The following is an 18,274-nucleotide window of genomic DNA, read 5'->3' on the forward strand; positions in this document are numbered from 1 at the left end:
AATGTTAGCATCTGTGTTATATAATTTTTTAATGTTTTATTTTCTTATAAGTTCAAACTTAAGGAAAATAATACACATAAATCCTGTGTCCCCTTTACACAGATTCACCAGTTGTTTGCTGTAACATTCTGGATGTATGTATAATGTGTTTTTTCTGAATCATTTGAGAATAAAGTGGAGACATCATGCCTCTTTGCCCTGGATACTTCAGCATGTATTTTCTCTTACATAATTACAATACAGTTATCAAAATCAGTAAATTTAATATTGAAACATGCCATTATCTAGTCCATAGTCCATATTCTAAAATTTCATCAGTTTTCCCAGTTAAATCCTTTATAACTATTTTTCCCATTCCAGGATTTATTTTTGTTTTTAATAATGATAGCAAAGCCGGGCGTGGTGGCGCGCGCCTGTAGTCCCAGCTACTCGGGAGGCTGAGGCAGGAGGATCGCTTGAGCCTAGGAGTTCTGGGCTGTAGTGCGCTATGCCGATCGGGTGTCCGCACTAAGTTCGGCATCAATATGGTGACCTCCCGGGAGCGGGGGACCACCAGGTTGCCTAAGGAGGGGTGAACCGGCCCAGGTCGGAAACGGAGCAGGTCAAAACTCCCGTGCTGATCAGTAGTGGGATCGCGCCTGTGAATAGCCACTGCACTCCAGCCTGGGCAACATAGCGAGACCCCGTCTCTTAAAATAAAATTAAATAAATAAATAAATAAATAATGAAAGCAAAAATTAAGGTGTCAGTCAACACAAGCCCAACATATCTAGTTGTGCAGACCAACAGAGGGCTGATCTGATGATGGACTTGTGTTCATCAGTATAATGTCATCCTAATGGCTGCAAAAGGGCTTTGGGGCCAAGTGCGAAGGGTGGTAGTCCTCAGAGCAGGAGAGGTAGCCTTGTGACTGGGGTTGAGAGCTGTTGTTTTTTGGGGTACAGAGGTCTAGGGCAGAAACTATGGGAGGAAGGAGATGGAGATAAGAATAGCTGTAGGAGAACACCTGCTTGTCTGAAAATGAAGCTTAGTCGGAGCCATGCCATCACAAAATCTAGCTTCTCAGTAAATTTCATGGGTTTTCATCATATGTAGTCTTTTTAGGCCAGTGGTTTTCAAACTGTGTTCTTTACTGTTTCCCAGATTACACAAACATTATGTTCAAATTTCATTTTTTAGTCCAGCTTTCAAAGCAATTAAAGTAGATTAAAAGAAAAATACACTTGAACATGTCACATACCAAATTTGACATGCTGGAGGTCACTGGTGCACTCACTTGTAATCTGTGTTCATTCCCTTTGGGGCAGATCTTGGCTTAAACCTTCTTTTGCCATCTCCATGGATTTTAAGGTTTTCCAGAGCTATTCCTCCACACTCCCCATTTCACATTTATGTTTTCAGGAGAGCATAATTATACTTATTGTTTGAAGGAAATGTTTAAATTTGAGCTTATAAAATACATTTATATAATACAGTGCTTTTTTATCTACTTTATTTTTTGAGGTTTCACATGTTACTAGAAAAGACTTCTGCTGTATATATGTTTTTTAAAAGTTTGAAATCCTTACTACATTCCCCAGGGGACTGCATCTTGGGCTCTTGTAGCATCCTCCTTCCCTAGGTCTCTCTTCCACCAGCTCTTTATTTCTGCACACCCTTCTTGAGCAGCCAGTACCTGTTCTCTGTCCTTTCTCCATCCGCAACCATCTGATATTTCCTTTCTTGCTCTGATATTCTAGTGGCCCCTCTCAGGTACTCGTAGGAGTTGTCTGTTTGTACGTGCTGACTGGGTAGTAGTTGCACACTGTAACAAAGTCACACCATACAGAGTAAAAGACGAGTCTCCCTCCCTCCCTCTTCATGGAGTCACTCACGTCTCTCCCAAGAAAAGCCACTGTTACCATATTGCATATTCATTCTTTCAGAGATGGGCTGTGCATCTACACCTGCAAGCATACATGTAAACAATACAGCATATTTTTACACTCCTGTCGACATTCTGCCCACACTGCTCTGGACTTCACTCTCTTTTGGAGGTATTTCCCTGTGGTACAAATAAGCTGCCTCTTTCTCTTGAGTGGCAGTTTGATATCCCATTTTTTGGGTGCTGCAATAAATAACATTTTACCTGCTTAATTTAAGACATGTGAGAGTATTTCTGTAGGATCCGTTCCTCAAAGTAGGATTGCTGGAAGGGTGTGTCATGTGTAGTTTGTTTATTTTGTTTGTTTTTTTTTTTTAAGAAGGAATGTTATCTTTTATTTATTTAGTTAGATTTGGCTGCATTGGGTCTTCTCGTTGCTGCACGGGCTCCCCTCTAGCCTCAGCGAGCAGGGGCCACTCCTCACCGCGGTGTGCGGGCCTCTCATCGCGGTGGCCTGTTGTTGTGGAGCACGGGCTCTAGGCGCGCCGGCTCAGTAGTTGTGGCTCACGGGCTCTAGAGCGCAGGCTCAGTAGTTGTGACGCACGGGCTCAGCTGCTCCACGGCATGTGGGATCTTCCCAGAAGAGGGATCAAACCCGTGTCCCCTGCATTGGCATGTGGACTCAGAACCACTGCGCCACCAGGGAAGTCCCTTATGTGTAGTTTTGACAGTAGTTGCCAGACTGCCTTACAAAGAGGTTCCACCAACTTATACTCCCACCAGCCTGGTATGAGAGTGCCCATTTCCTTACACACTCAGCTATATATTTTGATATATATATGTGTGTTTGATACATATATTTGTGACCCAGAATGTGGTCTGTCTTAGTGAATGTTCCATGCAGGCTTGAGAAGAATGTATATTCTGCTGTTGCTAGATGGATGAGTTTACACATGTCAGTTATATCAAGGGGGTTGCTAGTGCTCCTCAGGTCAACTATATCCTTATTGATTTTCTGCCTGCTTGATCTGTCAGTTGCTTACAGAAGAGTGATGATAACTCCAACTATAATGGTTGATTACTCTATTTCTTTTCGGCAGTCCTATCTTTTTTTTTTTAATTTAACTTATTTATTTATGGCTGGGTCTTCTTTGCTGTGCACAGGCTTTCTCTTGTTGCGGTGAGCGGGGGCTACTCTTCGTTGCGGTGTGCAGGCTTCTCATTGTGGTGGCTTCTCCTGTTGCGGAGCACAGGCTCTAGGCACACAGGCTTCAGTAGTTGTGGTGCGCAGGCTCAGTAGTTGTGGCGCACGGGCTTAGTTGCTCTGTGGCATGTGGGATCTTCCTGAACCAGGGCTCGAACCTGTGTCCCCTGCATTGGCAGGCAGGTTCTTAACCACTGCGCCACCAGGGAATCCCCTTAAAGGTCTTTTGGCCATTCACTTGGAAGCGATGATGTGCTGGGACTCGTGTCCAGCCTGTGGCTCTCTGGTCTTGCATTCACTGGGCCCTCAGCCTGCAACCCACTCTGTCACAGCTCTGCACGGCTTCCTCTCTTGCCTCATTTGGGTCTTTGTCCACCGTCACTCCCTCAGAGAGGTCTTTGCTCTTGAAGCTGCCCCCCTGCCTCCTTCCCCATATTTTGTTCTGTCCATTATCCTGCTTTTTTGTTTCCTCTGTGTTTCCTTCCTGCCTCTTCATGTCAGGGTGCACAGTCTGTCTTTCCTCTAGCAGGCGAGCTCCCCGCCGTGTTCACACTTCCATCTCTAGTACCGAGAATAGTGCTGGTCACCTAGTGGGTGCCCAGTAAACACGTGTTAAGTGATTGACTCTTTCCTTGCTTGTGTCATTTTCTTTTGAACCTACCAGCATTGTTGGATTTTCCGTATTGGACTGTTGGCAAAGCTGTAGGACTCTGTGTGAGTTTGCTGTCTGAACCTTGGGATGCCATGACCCAAAGCAGTTCTATCAAGAGGTGGCGCAGATTCCAGATATGTTGTCCATAAATGTGCTGTAGGGAGCTGGGGTACAACCAGAGACACAGTATGTCTCCCCTTCCCAAGGCCCAGCGCACGCACCGCAAGAGTCCTGTCTGCAGTGAGGGCCTGCTGGGGGTCCTCAGGGAAAAGGTGGCCCCATGCTCCAAGTTGGGCACTTGGCCTGGAAGAGAGACAGGAACGGGCTAGAACAGCTTCAAAGAACTTCACGAGCAGGAATAAGAGAAGTTGCTCTAACGTAGCAGCTATCTTAATTGTGACTGATGCACTTAGGCAGGGATGCAGGGAAGAGGTGAGCTATGGCAGTGGGGCTCATGACTGGTGGCCGTCCCTGGAGAAATGAGGCTCAGGGCTTCTCCGGAGTCAGCGCCCACTGCCTCCAGGGCTTCCACAGTCTTTTATTCACATCTTCTCTCCATGTGCCAGGCCCTGTGCTGGCCCTGGGGATGCAGCCCTGAAACAGGTGTTATCTCTATGCTTAGAGACCTCAGAGTCAAGAGGTGGGAGAAGTTGGATGTGTGTCAGCAAGGGACTCCCTGCATTCTGTCACTGCAAGGCAGAATTATTTATAGGACCTTCCCTTCAGAAATAGCCCTTTAAAGCAGCCATTCTCAGGTTTTGGGGTTTCAAAAAGTTAGGGTAGGGAATTCCCTGGCGGTTCAGTGGTTAGGGCTCCACGCTTCCACTGCAGCGGGCCTGGATTCGGTCCCTGGTCGGGGTACTAAGATCCCGCATGCTGTGCAGCATGGCCCAAAAAAAAACAAAGTTAGGGTTGCCCACATTTCTTATTATGCCTAGGACAAGAATTTTTTTTCTTGTTTTCTTAGTTAAACCTATCATCTACTATTTATTACTGTCTTCATTTCATAACAGAAAGGGCCTTTCTTTGTCCAGGTTTATTGAACTGTAATTGATATGCAGCACTAAGTTTCAGGTATAGAACATAATAACTTGATTTACATATATGGTAAAGTGATTGCCACAAGTTTAGTTAACATTCACCATCTCATATACATGTAGAAAAAAGAAAAAGGAAAAAAGTGTTTTTTTCCTTGTGATGAGAACTCTAAGGATTTACTCTCCGGACACCTTCAAGCTGACCACCTTCATACAGTTTCCCTTCCCTCCACTTCCAAAGGGCATTTTAATTCTAAAAGTAGGAGGGATGATATCATCCTAGAATAAAATTAGCTGTATGAAAACCAGTTTCTGAAAAGCTCCCTGTTGTTTTCTCTTTCCCATTTCACCGGCACTGGTGAAACTGTCCTGGACCAGCACTGACTCCGGGCCGGCGTTGGCAGCCACTGCACATGCTCCGTGAGAGCAGCCTCCGTGTTGTGTCTTGTAGATCGTGACAGACCAGCAGACAGGACAGAAGATCCAGATAGTCACCGCAGTGGACGCCTCCGGATCCCCCAAGCAGCAGTTCATCCTGACCAGCCCAGATGGAGCTGGAACTGGGAAGGTGATCCTGGCTTCCCCGGAGACCTCCAGTGCCAAGCAGCTCATATTCACCACCTCGGACAACCTCGTCCCTGGCAGGATCCAAGTAAGACCTGTTGACAGGTGTTTGTTTCAGCACTTCTGCTACTGCAATTGTTCTTGACTCTTACCTCTACCGTGGAGGCCAAATCCATCTCTAGTGGGTCCTTTGGGGACCTGCAAACATGGTGGGTTGCTGCCTCGGCTAAAGTAAAAAACCAGCAAATGAGTGGCGAGGCCCAGAAGGCAGCCGCTGCAGTGCTCAGATGGATGGAATTTGAGCCGGCAAATCAGCGGTCCCACAGGAGACTCACCTGAGCAGTTGGCATGAGCCACTGGAGAATGGTTCTCAACCAAGGCCATGTGGTGGCAGCCCTTGGCCTGTGATGCTTTAGGGGCACCACCAAGGGCTGACCACAGTCAGATGAGGACCGACTTGTTCTCTTACCTCGGACTAGCCCGGCTCTTTATTCTGATCTTGTTCCTGTGAACTGCTGCCTGTGGGCCCCTCCGTTCTGCCCTGGTTCTCCCCGCTCTGGCAGGCGGGATGGGGTTGGGGCAGGTACAGGAAGGAGGAGAGCAAGGGCTGGAAGAAGAGCAGGGTTATTGGGAAGCATTGAACTTCCAAGTCCAACACTCAGAGAAGCAGGGACTCAAGGCCAATGTCCCATGGTGGCCAAGCATGGAGCATGTTTAGTCCAGGTCAGGGTGCAATCCATGGTCTTGTTTGGTTCTGGTTTTTAAGATTTTTAAAAATTTGTGGTAACATATAAAATTTACTATCTTAATAGTTTTTAGGTGTCCAGTTGAGGGGCATTAAGGACATGCACACTGTTGTGTAGCCATCACCACCGCCAATCCCCAGAACTCTTCATCTTCCCAAATTGAAACTCTGTCCCCACTGAACAACTCCCGTTCCCCACCCCTCAGCCCCTGGCTACCACTATTCCACTTCCTATGGGTCTGACTACTCTAGGGACCTCACATAAGTCAAATCCTGTAATATTTGTCCTTTTGTGACTGGCTAATTTCACTGAGCACAATGTCCTCAAGGTTCATCTGTGTTTTGTCTTATGTGTCAGAATTACCTTCATTTTAAAGGCTGAATAATATTCCAGTGTATGTATAGACCACGCTTGGTTTTTCCATTCATCTGTCAGTGGACACTTGGGTTGCTTCGACCTTTACTTTGAATAATGCTGCTAAGAATCCATGTGTTTTGCAGGGAGATTTCTACTATGGAGAAAATTCAGGAAGGAAAGGGTTTTTTTCCTTCTGCTGCAGCTGGGTTCAGAACACCAATATGTTCAGCTTCCAGAGCTGTACTTTTGAGACACCTCATAATGCCATTAGTAAATACTTCCTAGTGTACATTCTGATCATCTGGAATCAGAGTTCCTCCCTGCTTGCTTCGACTCCTTGTTTTTGAAAGGATGGCTGGTGATTCTCTTGCATGTCTTATAAGAGGTCATTGCACATAATGATGTCTGTATATATTCTCACTGTACATAAATCATTTTAAGGCTTATTGTTAGTACATGATTTAATAACAGCTATTTTTCACTTTTTCATGTTGAAACCAGTTACATTACTCTTCAGATGAGCAGCACTGTGGGTCACCTAGAAAGTCACCTACAAATGAAGGAGAAATAGCAGGTTTCAGAGGCCACCTATCCTAGTCCCTCCACTGCCAGCTGCCTCACGAGAGAGCTAGTTATTTAGTCAGTAAAGCTTAATTACTTCTCTGCCAAGTAAGCCTCTCTGTGTACTTTCAAGCTGTTTCATGAGAATAGAGAAGCAACCAAAAAGACCTCGAGTATCTTCATGTTGGAGCATCCGCCTGTGAGTCCCCACACGGCCCCTACTCCTAGGTGGTTGGGGTGGCCAGATAGGAGGGTAGGTCCCTGAAAACCAGTGTCTGACCCTGGACAAGCCCACCGCCACCCACCACTGCTCAAGGGGCTTGGTCCAGATGAGCGGCCACGCCATTCCTGGTGGCATATTCAGTTGTCACATGGCATTTTCCCAGTTCTGCCCAGAGTTCTTAGAAACCTGAGATTAGGAATTCACAGTTCAACATGACTTTGCTTAGTGCTCTGGTTTTTCATCAGCACTCTGCTTATTTCCTGATTCTTCTTAGATCGTCACGGACTCTGCTTCTGTGGAGCGTCTTCTGGGGAAGGCCGACGTCCAGCGGCCCCAGGTGGTAGAGTACTGTGTGGTGTGTGGCGACAAAGCCTCAGGTGAGTAACCAAAGGCCATGCTGGGTGCACATCAGGGGCCAACATCATGCACCAAATCTGGGGCGGGGGAGGGTTGTAGGTTTCAAAACATGAACTCCACTCTTCTTATTGGGGTGGTGATGTAAATAAGCAAATCAGTTTGTCAGATTATAAGAATCAAAAGGAAAAATCAAGAAATTATTTCTGTGATTTGTAAATCTTGGTTGGGTGTCAATTATTTTTGTACTAGTAAGAAAGAAATTGGGACTTCCCTGGTGGTCCAGTAGTTAAGACTCCGCACTTCCACTGCAGGGGGTGAGGGTTTAATCCCTGGTCGGGGAGCCAAGATCCCACATGCCACGCACCTGCACCCCCCCCAAAAAAAAGAGCAATCATTTCATTAGTCTGGTTAATATCGGCTCAGTTCTTTGCTGTTTCACAAGATGTGTTTGTTGTCTCTCCCTCCCTTGTCCTAACTGTAGCTGCCTCTGTCATGCCCCCACTGTAACCCAGTGTGATAAATAGGAGGGGGCATGCGATTCTGGCTGGAGTCCCAGGGTCAGGAAAGGCCTGAAGTCACATTGGTGACCTTGATGGTTGAGTGTGTGCTGTCAGGTAAAGCAGAAGGGTGTTCCAGCTGGCGGGACCAGGGCCTGGAGAGTTTAACATCCATACCCACCATGTCTCTGGGGAAGCACTCCTGGGCTTCCATGGTTAGGAGGTGGGTACAAGGAGACTAAAGAAGATGTCTGGCCCCAAAGCTCAGACTTCAGCCTGCTAACAGTGGGAGCCATAGAGGGTAAGTGATGCTAGGGACACTGACCTGAGTTCTGAGATGACCACTTGGTTCTGCTTTATTCTGTGGTCACTACATTCGTAGGAACTTTGGATACTTTGTGGTCCTGGTTTTAAAAAAAAGAAAAAAGTGCTGAGCCAAGCCTCTTAAGAGGAAGACAACCCCAGGCAAGCACCAGCTGAAGGCCGGAAGCTCCAGCCCTGCCCGCTGATGCCTCAGGTGCTGTGCTCTCGCCCCTTCTCTGAAGCCCTCATCTGCCCCAGCAGGCAGGGGCCAGCGCTGCCTCTGTCCTCATCACCCTTTTGTTCAGATCTCTGGGCACTGGATGTGTTCTTTTCTAGTTGCTTCCTTACAGGCCTGTCTTCCCCTCCAGAATGTGCTCTTTTTTTTAGAGCAGGAACCGTGTCTGACCCCTTCATCTCTATATCCGCATCTTGTTGCTCAGCAAGGAGAGACATTCTGCAGACTTTCGAACAAGTGAATGAAGCATGTGCATAGCAGAGGCCACAGAATCTGCTTGGCTTACCCTTCTGCGCGTAAAGCTCATGACAGGCTTGCGGTGCCATTGCCTCCAGATATTAGAGATCACTCTAAGGCCTAGAGAGCCCAAGGAAATCCACTGCAAGCAAGGAAGAATGATGTCCACAGAGTCATTTCAGCATGACTCTTCTTAAAGGCGCACAGTTGAGACCCTCTAAGTGCAGAGTTGGAGAACGGCTCCACGTGCCAAAGCTTAGGGCTTAGGGCCATGGGTTGCTCTGCAGCCGCCGTCCACAGTGACCCTGTGAACCCTGACCCTGCAGTGTAGTTGTGACCCTGGGTTACATGAGACCAAACCAGGAGAGCATACGCGAGGACAGTCCCAGCTGGGAACATGAGGAAGGGTAAACTCACGTACAGCTCTTTTTAATGTGGGAGGGAATTAGAACTTAGAGACCCCCAAAGTAAACAAGCTTAGAAAAAAGAACTGGCGGCCTTCCTTTGGCCTGGGCTCACACAGTCACGCCCCCCACCCCGGGTCAGTCTGGGGCCCAGGACGTGACGCACACAGAGGGAGTAAATGCAGGATGAGACTCTTTGGGCTAACAAAACACAAGCTTGTGTTTGCTCTTTGACACTCTTGACGGGACAGGGGAGCTGAGGGCCTTCACCAGGCAGGTCTGCAGAGCCGGGCCCGGTGAGTACAACGGATGATGCAGCCCAGCCATCATCCGCAAGCTCCTGCTGTACACTCGGAGCACCGAGGTCATGCCATTTACCAGCGGCCACATAACCTGTCTGAGCTTCCATTTGTCCATCATGACCTCACAGGGCTACTTTAAAGATGGTAGAAAAATGTGAAGGCCCTGGGTGCCATGCTTAGCACTCAGGCCTGTGGTTGGCCCATGGCTGCTGGCATCTGACCCTGCACACCAGTCCCCGATAGACTTACCTTTCTCTTTCAGGCCGTCACTATGGGGCTGTCAGTTGTGAAGGCTGCAAAGGTTTCTTCAAAAGGAGCGTAAGGAAAAATTTGACCTACAGCTGCCGGAGCAATCAAGACTGCATCATCAATAAACACCACCGGAACCGCTGTCAGTTTTGCCGGCTGAAAAAATGCTTAGAGATGGGCATGAAGATGGAATGTGAGTAACTATTAAAAAACCATGTGAGTTAATAAGGAGGGCAAAAGTGAGGTTTCCATGCCTGGCCTTAAAATACTCTTAACAGTATCTGCTGAGGCTTCATTTTGGTTCACCTTCAGGGTCAGCTCAGTGATGCGGCGCTGATACCACTAGGATTGGTTGGTTTCCACAGTGGGAACCTAGTCCAGATAATTTGGGAGGCAGCATGTGGAGTGGGATGAACACAGGCTTTGGGGTAAAGCTGATACCACGTCAGCTCCAGCCCTGCCCCCAGGAGCCGGGAGGCCTTGGGAAGTCATGTGGCCTCTGAGCCACAGGTCCCCATCCATGAAATAGCACCCTTGCCTTCCTTACATGATGTGTCTGGGGTCCTCTTTTCTTCTGCAAAGGTCTGTTTTCTTCATTTGTTTCTGGCATGTGTTCTTGCTCTTGTACCAGATGCTGAAGGAAGAGGTCACTGGTGTCACGTAAAATGGAGCCCCACTGACAGTTAGCAGAAGCTGTCCAGCTCGAGTTGGGCATTAGGATGCTTCCTTTTCCACGTGGGGCATGGGCAGCTCTCTGTTAAGGGCCCACCTGAGGGGGTGTTTCTCCTCCTGGAGAGAGTCCTGTGAGCAGCAGGAAGTGACAGAATGATACCCACACAAACGCCACTCGGTCCTTTCTTGGCCATGGCACCCGCCATCTTGAGCTCCTTTAGATTTGACAACACTTTGGCTTTGAGCCTTTCTCTCCTTCGGCTGCGAAATCCACTGTGGAAGTTGAGCCAGGCGTGTCTAGCACCGAGCTTATCCCGACAGCAGTGGGCTTAGTCAAGAGGACTCCTACCTCTCCCGTGAAGGATGTGGTTTTTAAACATGGGTATTTCTGTTGTGATTTAAGCTGTGCAGAGTGAACGGAAGCCCTTTGATGTGCAGCGGGAGAAACCAAGCAATTGTGCTGCTTCAACGGAGAAAATCTATATCCGGAAGGACCTGAGAAGTCCTCTGATAGCCACACCAACATTTGTGGCAGATAAAGATGGAGCAAGGTCAGTCCCTGTGTTGACAAAGGGCGACACTGTAATCAGCCTTTGGAGCTGATTAGGGGAAGCACAGATATTCCTTGGAAAGGGGGCTTATGTGGCTCCCCACCTGAGGGCCACAGTCTTGAGTCTTGTCTTGCCTTATCCCACCCTTTTTGGAGCCACTCTAGTCACACCTCTGTCCAGGCCTGAGGATGGTTGATTTAGGATGGGGTCAGAATGTCTCCTCTCCCAGGTGCTGGGATTATGTGCTGTAGTTCAGGCATCATTCTTGCAGGAAAACAGTTGTTCCATCACTCAGGAATGGGGCTTTTTTGCAGTAGAGATAAAAGGCCTAAGACCCAGGTGTGGTCTAGATGGTGCCACAAGTCAATTTATATGTGTTTTTTTTTAATGTAATCTATCAAACTTAAAGGAACAGAAAGAGGGAAACAAGAAATCCAAAATGTATCATGGCAAGCGCTAGAGTTGGGAATGCCCTGGTGATACTCTGAGATCAGGTTAGCATTCCTGGCACAGCAGTGGACGTGGAAGCCTGGGGGGATGTGCGGTCTGTGTCATCCTGTCTCAGGCTGCAGACCCGGCTCTGCACATCTCATTGTAGAGAGAAGGGGGTTGGTGAGTCACTCGGTGGCTGAGTCTAGTGAGCTTTTCTATTGCTCAGCCTTGCAGATGTAGACGGGACAGGTAAACGCAGCCTGATCACACTGTGCATTAAATGTTGGAAGCTACTCTGGGTTTCTTTATGTCTTAAATAGACAAACAGGTCTTCTTGATCCAGGGATGCTTGTGAACATCCAGCAGCCTTTGATACGTGAGGATGGTACGGTTCTCCTGGCCACAGATTCCAAGGTGATGTTCTCTCCTCATGCCTTCTCCACTTTTATGTCTCAGTGCAGGCTGCTTCTCTGAGTGTGTGCACCCACCTTCTTCTTGGCCTTCAGACTAAGTTGAGGCCGTGGCCTTCTGCATCTCCATTTACTTCTGATACAGCCGTGCTGTGATTCGTTTCAGGGATGCCAATGGCTTTTTGGCAACTCAGTCAGAGCTGGCTGGTCATGGTCACTTAACATGTCAGGGTCTAGAGTTCAATTTGGTGAAAATTCTGTGGTTCACTTCTAAGATTTTCCCCCCTAGTGACGCACATTGGCAAACTACGGGCAGGCTGAGGAAGAGCTCCTTATCCTAAGATGGCCTTTTGCAGGAGTCCCTGGTTCCTTTTTATTAGATGACCTGCAGGAAGAAGTCCAGCCAGGATTCTGGCAGCTCCAACCCGGACAGAGCAGGTCAGCTACAGGGAATCCAACTTGCGGACAGAGATGTTTGTCATCCCAAGAAAGAAACAGCTGGCTGCCTCCCGTGGAGATACGTGAGGAGAGGGGGTTTTATCCAGGCAAGGGAGCCCATTGCTTCTCTCACCTTATTGTCCCTGATATAACTCGAGCAACGACGAAGTGGCGGCAGCCCCACTGAGCCCCAAAGTCTCTGCTCTGGAAGGAGCGACTTAGAACAGCGCTGGCGTTGCTGCCGCCCTCAGAGCCAGAGCTGGGCCTGCAGGCTCCCCTCTCATCTGCTGTCATGCACATGTGGCACGTTAAGGAACGTCCTCTTCTGGGAAAGGAAAGGCAAAAATGAGAGCCGATGGACAGCTGCCCTCCACCCATTGGTCCCTGGCTGGGCTTTGAGCCTGTTGTCCTCGGGCAGTGGTGATGAATCATGCCTGGCTCATTGCCTTAACCCGGCAGACGTGCAGGACAGTGACTGACCACCTGGTGGGGTGGACACACCGTAAGCCCGAAAGTAAGGCCTGAGCACCCTGAACTCCTGATGGCAGGGGGTTGCGCAGCCCCTGTCCCGTGTGCCACCCGCACAGAGGCTGGTACTGAGCCGGCCACCCCATGCCCTCCCGTCCCCACCCCAGCGCCCACCAGGCAGGGGTGTTGGGAAACCCGAGTAAGTTAATTTGGTAAAGCATGCAGTGCCCACTGCGTAAACGCTGGCTGCTAGGAGTTGTTGTGGTCGCTGCACCGAGGAGAAGGAGCACCAAGCTGTGCGGTGGTGAGTGAGCTGTAGTGAAGGCAGCAGCTGCAGGTCATAGCCAGGCCCTGCCCGCCGCTCCTCCAGGACGTGGAAGTGACAGGACCCACCCCAGAAGCTTGTCATGAATAATAGAACATATGCAGAGCCCCTTAAAGGTAGCTATTTTCAGAAGCTGATTTTTAAACTTTTACTACGAAACAATTATACATTCAAAATCATTTACTTTGAATAAATACAAAGATACCACAGTGCTGCATGCTCCCTTCACCCAGTCTCTCCCGGAGGCCGTGTCTTGCAGAGCCATAGCACAGGATCAGGACCAGGGCAGGATATGGGGACAGGGGTGGGTATCGTTCTTTTTCTTTTTTTCACCCTTCAACTTTTTCCCTTCAACATATCTATCATGACGACCTACATCTTTCACCAGCTGCATGATATTCTGCTGTGGTGGTTCTGTGATTTATTAACCACATCTCTGTTTATGATCTTTTCTACTGATTCTAGTTTTTCATTTTTATAATCAAGATACAGCAGACATGTTTGTATACGTATCTTGGTTTATTTGTTTGAGTATATCTTTGGCTTTCTTTTTTTTTAGTTGAGATGTAATTCCCATACCAAAAAATTTACCCTTTTAGTGTACAATTCAGTGGTTTTCAGTATATTCACAAGATTGTTACAACCATCCCCTCTATCTAATTCCACTATCTAATTCCAGAGCATTTTCATCACCCCAAAAAGAAACCCTGAATCCATTAAGCAGTCACTGCCCCTTCTTCCCACTCCTGACCCCTGCCAGCCACTCACTTTCTGACTATGGTTTTGTCAATTCTGGACATTTCATATAAGGGGAAATCATACAATATGTAGCCTTTTGTGACTGGCTTCTTTCTCTTATCATAATGTTTTCAAGGTTCATCCATGTTGTGGCCTGTATCAGTACTTTATTCATTTTTATTGCCAAATAATATGCCATTGAATAGCTATATCATGTGTTATTTATCCATTTGTCAGCTGATGAGCATTTGAGTTGTTTCTACTTTTTCCCTATTAGGAATAATGCTGCTGTGAACATTGTGTACAAGGTTTTCTGTGCACATATGTTTTAATTTCTCTTACATATGTACCTAGGAATGGAATTGCTGTTGTCATATAACAGCTCTACGTTTAAACTTTTGAAGAATGTTTTCCATAGCACCTGCACCATTTTACTTTCCTTCCAGCAGTGTATGAGAGTTCCAATTTTTCCACATCCTCGTCAACACTTGTAGTTATCTGTCTTGACTGTGACCATCCTAGTGGGTATAAAGTGATATCTCATTGTGGTTTTTATTTGCATTTTTAACTAGCTTATTTGTCTTTTTCTTATTAAGCTGTAAGAGCTCTTTAGATATTCTGGCTACTAAACCATTATCAGATGTATAATTTGCAAAAATTTCCTCCCATTCTCTGGGTTGTGTTTTGTGTGTGGGGAGAGAGAGATTGTCTTTTTACTTTCTTGATAATGTCTTTTGAAGCACAAAAGTTTAAATTTTGGTGACATCCAGCTTATCTGTTTTTGTTCTGTCATTTTATCGCATGCGTAGGTTTGTGTAACTACCATCACAATCAAGATACAGAACTGTTTCATCACCAAAAAGCTCTTCCTCTCACTGCCCCATCATAGCCGTACCCCCATAGAAGCTGTTTTTAAAGCAACATTAAACCTTCATTGCCCTGAGAGTCTGGTATATGTGTTCATCTTTAACATTATTATTTTCTGATTAACAGGCTGAAACAAGCCAGGGAGCCCTGGGCACACTGGCAAATGTAGTAACTTCCCTTGCCAACCTAAGTGAATCCCTTAACAATGGTGACACTTCAGAAATGCAGCCAGAGGACCAGTCTGCAAGTGAGATTACTCGGTATGAACCCATGAGGGTGGAGGCCCCTCCTGACATACACACAGGCATGGCGTTGTGAGGGTGGGTGGCAGCATTTTGACACCCACCTTGTATTTAATCAAGGATTGCAAAATTGTCCCAGTGCCCCTGCATGTCTGTCTTCTTTCAAATTTTAACTATGGGAATGTGGATGCATTTTATTACATGACATAAAACAGTCTAAAAACTCTTCATTCCAGATAATAAACTAAATTGAGTAACTCAGTGGAAGCAGGGGAAGAGATGTTACTTGTATTGGTCACTGCTTATGGTGCCTAAACATCAGTAGTGCATCCCCTTTCCCACTTCTGTTTATCTTATGTATCTTTTTTCCAAGTATTGAGTTTAGAGCTTAAATCGATTCATCAGGGTAGACAGAGATGAGCTGTTAGATGGCACCAGCTGGTCCAGACACCTGTTCCCGCTGCCAAGGGTGTGTTCTCTTTGCAGCTGGGCCGCTAGGTTTGCTCCTTTCCTATTGGGCCGGCCACTCCTGCCCCTCTTGCCAGGCCAGGCAGGTGCATGGCCGGGGCCACTCAGGTGCACCAGTCCTCATGTTCACTTGTGGTCTGGTAGAAAATTAAAATCTGGATCCAGTGGAAAGAGGATGGGATTTGAGTTAGGTCGAATTCTGGTTCTACCACTTACTAGTTGTGTGTTCTTGGAAAAGTTAGCTTTCACATCTGTAAGATGGAGAGAATTCTACCTTGGAGAGTAGTTGTGAAAAACAAATTACATGTGAAAATAAATATCTAGCTTAGCACCCAAGGCACCATGGAGACAGCATGTGGAAGCCGCCGCCCCTCCTCTCAGCATGTCAGAGTTAATTATCTTTTCCCCAGTGTGTTGTTCCTTAAATTACGTCTCAGCTAGAGCTCTTCTCCTCATAGAAGCTGTGGACTCACAACACTTGCTTGCTATGTTTTTGCTCGCAGGGCATTCGACACCTTAGCTAAAGCACTTAACACCACAGACAGCTCCTCACCTCCAAGCCTGGCGGATGGGATAGACGGCAGTGGAGGAGGGAGCATCCACGTCATCAGCAGAGACCAGTCCACACCCATCATTGAGGTCGAAGGCCCCCTCCTTTCAGACACTCACGTCACATTTAAGGTGAGTGTGTGTAGCTGGGAGAGGAGCTCTGTGCCCAGGCTGGTCTCAGTTAAAAAAATGAAACCTTGAAGTGAGCTCATTTTTCATACGGTTGTGTTTGATCAGGATCTTGTGTTCCAGAACAATGTTCCCATTATGAAGCATTTTCACTGTCTTTTGCTCACTTGGCTGTTTGGCTCTGCCGGTAACCCTGAAGCAGGCGTGGCCACCTGTCACGGCCAAGACAGGCTGATGCGGGCTGCTCTGCCGTCCGCCTTCCCATGATGACCTGGCTTCAGCATAGGCTCAGGCAGGCCCTTTGTCTGTTCCAGCAGGCGTTCCCAGCCATTGGGCCTGACCTCTTGCCCTCTAGAGCCACAGAAAGTAGATCTCAGATATACTTGAAGACTGGGTCAGGTCCCCACAGTCTTCCTGCACTCACCTCCCCGGCCTCACTTCTCCAGGACACTGCCAGCCTCCCTGAGCCCCTGGTCTCTAGGTCTGCAGATTGAGTCTTCAGTTCCCCTCGTATTCTCCACTAGAGAGATCTGGCCAATCACTTAGGAAGACTGAGTCCCTGCCATAGTTGTCCAAGGGTGCCAAGAACACAGGTCACCAGTGGGATTCCAGCTTCAGAGGCATTCAAGCCTCTTCTAGACAGTGGGGCTCCCGGAACCCAGCCCGACATCCTGGTGGTGGTGTGTCCTCCTCCTGCCATCTGGGCTCCTGCTCAGCTCTCATTCACTGTTCCCTGAGGCCACCTGCCAAATCCCTGCTAGCCTGTGGAGCCGACCCATCCCCGACTTTGAGTTAGACTTGAACCTATGGCTCAAAATGGAATTGCCTTAGAACAAGTACCAGTGTAGTTGAAGCAGAGTTGAGATGTATGTCTTTGTGAGGATAAGCTGGGAGGTCCCCGTCCTCCCACATTCTAGGGGCCATCAGACCCTAGTTCACTGGGCAGGACCCCACAAGGAGTCAGTGCCGGCCCCCCTGCAGAGGACATATGTTTCACAAGGATGCTCTGCACGGGGGCTTCAGTGTCAGAGACTGGTGTTGACGAGCTGCCCCTGTCACTTGGTCACCCCCGTGCTGTATGCTCTCTCTCGCAGCTCACGATGCCCAGCCCGATGCCCGAGTACCTCAACGTGCACTACATCTGCGAGTCCGCGTCCCGCCTGCTCTTCCTCTCCATGCACTGGGCCAGGTCCATCCCGGCCTTTCAGGCACTTGGGTAAGTGGCTTTTTTCTCTGTGTGTATCGTTGGGCAGGGCCTTTCCTGCTCTAGGAATGGCCTGGAAGATCTCTGAGGGCCCTTCCAGTTTGTTCCTTTGGCCCGATTTGCTTGTTAAATACAGTTGGTGGACTGGTAGCAAGGGGACAACCTTGGTGGCCAAGGCTGCAGTGTTCCTCAGACCTTTATTGTGCCTTCTCCGTGTGCCTTGGACTTGGTGCTAGGAGCAGGGGATGGACTGGAATGGAAGGCAGGAGTCGTCCTGTGATCTTGAGACAAATACAGGGTACTGCGTCTGGGGGCTTCTGAGATGAAGACAGATTGTCTCGAGGTGCATCAGCCGTGCTGTCCTGAGCGTAGATTCCCCCCTCCTCCCTGCTGCAGCCCCAGCTCCTCCCTGGCAGGCTGCGTGTGTCTCTACCTTTTGGAGCCCACCCTCGGGCTCTCAGTCCTTTGATCGCTGCAGCCTCTTGTGACAGAACCATACCAGGGCTGTTAAGGGAATAGTTTCTCCTCAGAGGGACTTCAGTTAAGGCAGTCACAGACAGTGGTGTTTGTGAAGAACAATCCTGGGCATTCCATAGGCCTTCAGCAAATACATGGTGGCACAACTTGTTTGGGACACGCGGGGGCTTGGAGGAGTGCCACCGGACCCCGCACCCACCACGCCTCTGTGTCCCCAGGCAGGACTGCAACACCAGCCTGGTGCGGGCCTGCTGGAACGAGCTCTTCACCCTCGGCCTGGCCCAGTGCGCCCAGGTCATGAGCCTCTCCACCATCCTGGCCGCCATTGTCAACCACCTGCAGAACAGCATCCAGGAAGGTAGGGCAGGGGCTGCGGGTGAGGACGGCTCCGTCTCAGCTGGCCCTCCGCATAGCCAGCCTGTGTCCCACAGCGTCCCTTACCCGTCAGAATGTTTAAATTTCTACCCGACTGCCTTCTTTTCATATAATGAAGAGGAAAGGAAAAAAATAAT

At 48.4% G+C, this 18,274-nt stretch overlaps 1 protein-coding gene across 2 annotated transcripts in view; it reads left to right on the plus strand.

The window, feature by feature from the left end:
* NR2C2 (nuclear receptor subfamily 2 group C member 2) overlaps positions 1-18,274 on the plus strand; it is an 83,175-nt gene that overhangs the window by 53,230 nt on the left and 11,671 nt on the right. For both annotated transcript variants that reach the window (XM_030840878.2, XM_030840880.2), the window contains 9 exons: positions 5,209-5,409; positions 7,483-7,585; positions 9,806-9,985; positions 10,868-11,015; positions 11,768-11,861; positions 14,820-14,953; positions 15,907-16,084; positions 17,176-17,297; positions 17,981-18,120. In XM_030840878.2, coding sequence (XP_030696738.1) covers positions 5,209-5,409; positions 7,483-7,585; positions 9,806-9,985; positions 10,868-11,015; positions 11,768-11,861; positions 14,820-14,953; positions 15,907-16,084; positions 17,176-17,297; positions 17,981-18,120 — 1,300 coding nt within the window. The remainder of the gene's footprint in view (positions 1-5,208; positions 5,410-7,482; positions 7,586-9,805; positions 9,986-10,867; positions 11,016-11,767; positions 11,862-14,819; positions 14,954-15,906; positions 16,085-17,175; positions 17,298-17,980; positions 18,121-18,274) is intronic.

This window comes from Globicephala melas, chromosome 11, assembly GCF_963455315.2.
Source record: "Globicephala melas chromosome 11, mGloMel1.2, whole genome shotgun sequence".
NCBI classification, from domain to species: Eukaryota; Metazoa; Chordata; class Mammalia; order Artiodactyla; family Delphinidae; genus Globicephala; species Globicephala melas.